The sequence below is a fragment of the Meleagris gallopavo genome, chromosome 1 (assembly GCF_000146605.3).
Source record: "Meleagris gallopavo isolate NT-WF06-2002-E0010 breed Aviagen turkey brand Nicholas breeding stock chromosome 1, Turkey_5.1, whole genome shotgun sequence".
In the NCBI taxonomy this organism is placed as follows: Eukaryota; Metazoa; Chordata; class Aves; order Galliformes; family Phasianidae; genus Meleagris; species Meleagris gallopavo.
The window spans coordinates 187,506,623-187,513,326 of record NC_015011.2 but is presented as its reverse complement, the minus strand read 5'-3'; the positions used below and the strand labels follow the sequence as shown (position 1 = coordinate 187,513,326).

Below are 6,704 nucleotides of genomic sequence, written 5' to 3'. Positions count from 1 at the left end.
AGAGTGCTGGACCAGGCTGCCCAGAGAGACTGTGGATGCTCCGTCCCTAGAGGTGTTCAAGGCCAGATTGGATGGGGCCCTGGGCAGCCTGGTCTAGTATTAAATGGGGAGGTTGGTGGCCCTGCATGTGGCAGGGTGTTGGAGATTCATGGTCCTTGAGATCCCTTCCAACCCTGGCCATTCTGTGATTGAAAAATCAATTGGAAAAGGGATATCTACTTTCACGGTACGAAGTGATTCTTTCCTTCTCAGCCATGAAGGAAAAGTATCCTTTCAGAGAAGATCTGCTACATTACCCAAGTAAGTGGCAAGGTGTCGAGGGAAACCTGAGGGAATTAGCTGTGCTTCGAGGTGATGCATAATATTGAACAAAGACAGAAGGTAGATAGAGATTGGATGCTGGGAGGAAATTCTTGAATCGGAGGGCAGTGATGCACTGGAATAGGTTGCTCAGAGAAGCTGTAGAGCTGTTACCCTCTTGCTTGGCAGATGAGGGCCCCATCCAGCCTGGCCTCAAACATCGCCAAGGATGGGGCATCCACAGCTTCTCTGGGCAGCCTGTGCCAGTGTCTCACCAATCTCAGACTACAGAATTTCCCCTACGACTTAATCTAATCTCCTCTTCTAGATTAAAACTAGATCAAACCATGGCCTATCCCTATCAGACCTTGTAAAAAGTCACTCACCACACACACTAGACACCAAATATGCTGTTAACTTGCCATCTTTACTAGACCCTCCAGAAACCTAGACTCAGATCTGAAGTGCTAGCGTGGCACCAGGGCTGCAAGTGTGCCCAAGGGACAGCTGCACTCCAGCATCTGCCACGAGGAGCTGTGCCAGCAGGTGGAGGGAGGCCGTCCTTCCACTCTGCTGCACAGCAGCACCGGGTCCTCACTCTGTGCTGCCTGCTTGGGCTGCCACCCTCTTGCTTGACGGCCCGCGCCCACACCCTCTGTGAGGCAGTGGCCGTGATGTCACAGTGGGTGTCATAGAGCAGCCATTGTGACGTGTGAAGCTTGGAGCAGAGCAAAGGCTGCCGGGCTCAGGCCAAGCATCAGTGCGGTCTGGTGAGGCGCAGAGAGAGCAGGGACTCTCGCAGTGCTCGCTATCAACGCACAATGACGTCCAATGGGAATAGGAAGGCCTCCTGCGCGGAGGAGCCAGGTGAGAGCACAGCATCCCTGTGCACAGCTCCCGATGCTGGACAGAGGGGTGCTGGGGCTCTGCCTGCGGCTGAGAGCTGAGAGGGGAGGAAGGGGCAGGCAGGAGCTCCCAGACAGGCACGGGGCAGGGCCCCTCTGCTCCTTGGCAAGGTGGCCCGGCTTCAGCTGTGGCTGCCTTGGGCCTGCCATGGCCCCTTCCCCTCCACCGCCTCCAGCCAGCATGGCAGGCACAGAGCAGGACCCTGGGGACAGCCCTCAGGGACACCTGGCCCTGCCAAGTGCTCACCGCTGCTCACATTTGCTCTCTCCTCTGCAGTGTGTGTGCTGTGTGGCCAGGCAGATGTCGACCCGGATATCTGCGGGCACATGCTTTTTGAGACTGGGATTCGTGTCCACGAGTTCTGCTTGGTGAGTTCCCCCGTGAGCTCCTTGTGGACTTCTGTCGGGGATGCTCCCTTTCTTTCTGTCCTAATGAGACCCTGCTCTTCTTTTCTCTCCTACAGATGTTTGCCAACATTCCATCCGAAGCAAGACAGGAATGGCCAAGAACTCAGGGCCTCCCCGTTGCTGCCATCACACGCAAGGTCAAGCAGGCAAACACGCAGGTGAGGACCTGTATGGAGCAGGCAGATCTCCTGGTGCCAGGAAGGGCTCACACCAGCTTAGTCTGGACCCAAGGAAAGCAATCACAGCCCTTCCATTCGCCTCCAGGACAAAGTCCTGCCCTTAGGAGATCAGCCCTGTCCCCCAGGCTGCTTTATAGAGCATGGCCCAGCAATGCCCACGTCCCGTGCCCTGCCAGAGGTGTGGGGCCAGCCATGGAAGCCCTGAGCCTGCTGCTGATGGGGCTGTTCTGCTCTTTCCAGCAATGCTGTGTTTGCGGCGAGAAGGGGGCTGCCATCACATGCGCAGAGAGCGGCTGTGCACGCAGCTTTCATCTGCCCTGTGCCGTGGTTGGGGAATGCATCAGCCAGTACTTCGGAGAGCACAGGTAAGGGCTGTCAGCAGCAGCCAAGCCACGGAGGACCCGCAGTTTCACCTCCCAGAGCTAGAGGCAGGGCCTGGGCGCTCTTTCCTGGACCTCTGCCCTCCTCACAGCACTTCTCACAGTGCTCATCCCTTCCATCTTCCCCCAGGTCCTTCTGTTCGGAGCACCGCCCTCGACAGGTGACTCAGGAAGTTCCAGCAGAAGGCAACGACTGCCTCATCTGCCTTGAGCCTGTGGGGGACAGCTTGTCCTACCACACCATGGTGTGTCCAGCGTGCCAACACGTCTGGTTCCACCGGGCCTGCATCCAGGTAGGAGCCCTCCCCTCACCCTGCAGGCACGCTTGGTGCTCAGCAGCACCTGGCACTGCTCACGCTCACCCTGCTTGTGCTTCTCCTGCAGCAACAGGCATTGAGTGCTGGCACGGCGTACTTTGAGTGCCCCGGCTGTCGAGACTGTGGTCGATTCTATGACGAGATGTCCACCGCGGGGATCCGAATCCCACTCAAGTTAGTGTCCTTCTGCCTGGTTCTGCTCACATTAAGGCTGCAGTGCTGGGCCTGCCCGGGGACTGTCTCAGCAGGCCCGGCCTTTGGCTGTCATGTGAGGATGTGCCCCAGCCTCATGGAGAAGCTGGAAGTGAAGATGGAGTGGATGAGATGGGATAAGCTTGGATCTTATGCTGGGGGCTCATCACTTCCCCTCCCTCCTCTTGTAGAGAACCAGAATGGGACAGCGATGAGGCATACGAACCGCTCCTAGAGAGGCACAGCCGCTGCGATGCCAGCGAATGCCTTTACCAGGGAGGCAGAGAGCAGGCAGAGACAAGGGGGTGAGTTACTGCAGCAGCTCTCTGGGGCTCAGTGGGGGATCTCAGCCTCACCACAGGCTGGGAGAGCAAGGACTGAGCACCAGAGACGTACTGTGCAGGTCACGCCCTGGCTTGGCTCACTTGGTCCTCACAGCCACAACCCCTTTGCTTCCCCAGGCCCTGGGAGCTGATCCTGTGCAGCTCCTGCGCTGCTGAGGGCACCCATCGACAGTGCTCCCACCTGTATAACACAAGAGACGCGTGGGAGTGGGAGTGTGACAGCTGTGCTGGCCTGGGTACCGGTAAGAGGCTATCAGCCGCATGGCACCGCGCTGAGGCCAGGCAAGGCCTGGCAGCAAGAGCTCAGGGCAGCTTTGCCAGAGTCTGTCTGACCCAAGTGGGATGGCAGATCCCACTGTGGTGCCGCAGCTTCACACTCATGACCTTCCTGCCTCCCCTTACAGCCTCCAGCACCAACACTGAGCTCGCTGGTCCCAGCACTGCCAGCCAGAGGGTTCTGGGATCATCCAGCAGCTCCATGAAGCTGGAGACCTTCAGCTCCATGCCCGCCAGCCAGGCAGCATTGGAGACATTGCAGAGTTCCCAGCTGCCTGAGCACAGCGACCTGCCCAGTGTGCCTGAGACTGAGCAGGGGACAAATGGCCCACGTTTAAGTGAGGATCGGGCTACCTCTGAGCAGCTGCAAGGACGCTGTGGGAGCAGACAAACAGCAGCCCCCAGTGCCGAGAGCGACTCCCACACATCCACCAGACGGAGGGCACCAGGGTCCTCCAGGGCATCTCCAGCAGCTGCTCGCAGAAGACGGCGCAGGCAGCAAGGAGGAAGCCGCACACGAAGCCGCTCCCCACTGCAAGCTCGGGCCCCGAGTTCCCAGAGCCGGCCAAGAGGACGCCGTGGCAGCCAGCAAATGCCAGCCCCAGGGGAGCAGAACAGCACCCGCAGATCAAGATCTGCCACTTCGAGGTCCCCGAGGGCTTCCAGAGTGCCCGGACGCAGGAGACCATCCAGGCAGCGAGGAGGAATTCGCACACGAAGCCGCTCCCCACTGCAAGCTCGGGCCCCGAGTTCCCAGAGCCGGCCAAGAGGACGCCGTGGCAGCCGGCAAATGCCAGCCCCAGGAGAGCAGAGCAGCACCCGCAGATCAAGATCTGCCACTTCAAGGTCCCCGAGGGCTTCCAGAGCGCCCGGACGCAGGAGACCGTCCAGGCAGCGAGGGCGCACCCGCACCCAAAGCCCTCCTTCTGAGAGACGTTGGGCTCACAATTCCCGCAGGTCACCCCAAAGAGGCCGGGCCAGACAGGGGAGGCCATTCCGGGAATGAAGCTGCTCCCAGAAACAACTTCAGAGCCAAAGTCCCCGCAGACAGCCCACGAGTCTCCATAGGAGCAGCTGTGTACTACTCATAGAATGGCCTGGGTTGAAATGGACCACAATGATCATCTAGTTTCAACCCCCCTGCTATGTGCAGGGTCGCCAGCCACTAGAACAGGCCGCCCAGAGCCACATCCAGCCTGGCTTTCAACACCTCCAGGGACGCGGCACCCACAACATCCTTGGGAAACCTGTTCCAGTGTGTCACTGCACTCTGTGTGAAAAACCACCTCCTAACATCTAACCCAAACCTCCCCTGTCTTATTTTAAAACCATCCCTCCTTGTCCTATCTCCCCTACTTACTCTGGTCCCAAAGGTCCAACAGAATAAAGATCAGAGATTCCCCCCCCCACACGTTTGTCAGCTTCATCCTTCCCTGCTTTTGCTGAGGCGGGCACAGGTAAGGACCTTGACAACAGGCTTGTCTCCTCCCCAGACCTCACTTCACCTGGCCCAGTTCAGGCTGAGCTGGGTTTGGGCCACATCCCCAGCGGGGCACACGGCCCACTTTGCTCAAGAACCCAGGCCACAGGCAGGAGCAGCCCGGTTCTGGGCTTGTTTCTGGGCTTGGGATGCCACCGTATTCAGGATGCACGTCAGGTCCAGGGCTGCTTCCAGCTGTGTCAGAGCTTGGGCTTTCCTTCTGCATTTGGGCAATGTGGCCAGTCCCACTATAGAGGGCATGATGCCTCAAAATGAGGTTGAAGCACATCGGTTTAGATCATGATAGTTGCTGGGTTTTGGTTTTAAATCCATGCTTGTCTTTGTGTATATAACAACCCATGGCCAATATTCTGTTTATCGGGGGCTGAAAATCTCATGATCAAATTGTTCAAGCGAGTTGGCATGTTTGTTGCACCCTGCCTAGTTCCTAGCTGCTATATCCATGTGCCTCACGTCTCTGTGGTTCCTCTGCTGCCTTGCTGGGTGATGGCTGCTGCAATAGTACTTCTGATGTGACTAAATCCAAAGCTCAGCAGATATAATCAATAAAAGTATCATGTTTACTACTAGGTTTGCATAAAGCAAACAGTTTATTTGTTTATCCTAGTAGACAATGTGCTTTTCAGAGTCTTATCTCTACTTTTCACAGAATCATAGAATGGTTTGGGTTGGAAGGGATCTTTAAGATCATGTAATTCCAACCCCCTGCTATAGGCAGGGACACCTCCCTCTAGACCAGGTTGCTCACAGCCCCATCCAGCCTGGCCATGAATGCTTCCAGGGAGGAGGCATAAACTACCTCACTGGGCAACCTGTTCCATTGTCTCACTACCCTCACAGTAAAGAATTTTTTCCTAATATCTAATCTAAATCTACCCTTGTCCAATTTAAAACTATTTTCCTCATCCTGTCATTACATGCCCTTGTGCTTCTTCTTCTGTACTAAAGATAAGGAACAAGTGCTAATTCTCTGTCCCTGGAGGCACAGGTCAGGCTGCATGGGGCTTTGAGCACCCTGGTCTAGCTGTAGGTATCTCTGTTCATTGCAGAGGAGTTGGACTAGACAGCCTTTAAAGGTCCCTTCCAACTCAAACAATTCTATGATTCAAAGGGTAAGGAGATCTGAAGAAGACATTAGGAAATTTGGAGAATCTAAACCAGAGCAGGACTGAGTTTGAGCTGTGCAGGGTACAGTGCTCTGCAAGCCCTGGGTAAACCATTTACAGGTAACAGCAGTGAAATTAAGGAGCTGTGGGGGGAAAAAGACAAATTAGACCATGGGGAATGATTGACTACAGCTAAAGGTCACAAACCTTTGTAAATATACAGCAGAATTTGAGTTAATGTAGTGAAACATTTACAAAGCCTGTTAGGTGGAGAGAAGGTGGCAAAACTAGGAGCAGAGTAAAAGTTGAGAGTCACGTATTGGGAGGAGATGAGCAGCCCTGTCACTGTCACAGAACTCAGCGCTGCCCTCCGCTCCCTGTGAGGAGCTGCAGCCATCATCAGGCCTCCCCTCTGCCTGCTCTGCTCTGGGCTTAGCACACCACAGACCTCAGCTGCTCCTTACATACTGCCCTCAGACCCTTCTCAATCTCCATATCCCTCCTGTGGACACTTGCTAATAGTTTTAGAGAAGTTCAGGAAGTGTAGTGTCCCAGACTGACACAGCCTCAAAAAATCTGTAAATCATCTCACTTTGGCTCACCATGTAGGAGATTCTACTAAGGAGGTGCATCAGAACCCCCTCCTCAAAGACCTAGAAACTATGTAAAGGAACATATCTAAAAAATCAGAATGTGTAAGAGATACAATCCAAACAGAGCATGAGGTCAGTAGGAAGGAAGACCAGCTTGCTTGGATCAGAGTGCAAACTTTCACAAGGGCCAGTAAATGAACGTG

General features: G+C 55.3%; 1 protein-coding gene across 1 annotated transcript; it reads left to right on the top strand.

The window, feature by feature from the left end:
* Positions 1-688: 688 nt before the first annotated feature.
* Positions 689-4,457, top strand: LOC104909419. The gene is made up of 9 exons (XM_010706226.3): positions 689-1,167; positions 1,483-1,574; positions 1,670-1,771; positions 2,033-2,157; positions 2,303-2,465; positions 2,557-2,663; positions 2,873-2,986; positions 3,143-3,267; positions 3,430-4,457. The coding sequence occupies exons 1-9, from the start codon at positions 1,122-1,124 to the stop codon at positions 4,305-4,307; spliced, it is 1,752 nt and encodes a 583-aa protein (XP_010704528.2). The 5' UTR covers positions 689-1,121; the 3' UTR covers positions 4,308-4,457.
* The last annotated feature ends 2,247 nt before the right edge of the window (positions 4,458-6,704 follow it).

Coding starts and splice junctions, on each gene's coding strand:
- LOC104909419 (XM_010706226.3), top strand. CDS start 1,122: ATGACGTCCAATGGGAATAGGAAGGCCTCCTGCGCGGAGGAGCCAG. Junction 1,168..1,482: donor CTCCTGCGCGGAGGAGCCAG/GTGAGAGCACAG, acceptor TCTCCTCTGCAG/TGTGTGTGCTGTGTGGCCAG. Junction 1,772..2,032: donor TCAAGCAGGCAAACACGCAG/GTGAGGACCTGT, acceptor TGCTCTTTCCAG/CAATGCTGTGTTTGCGGCGA.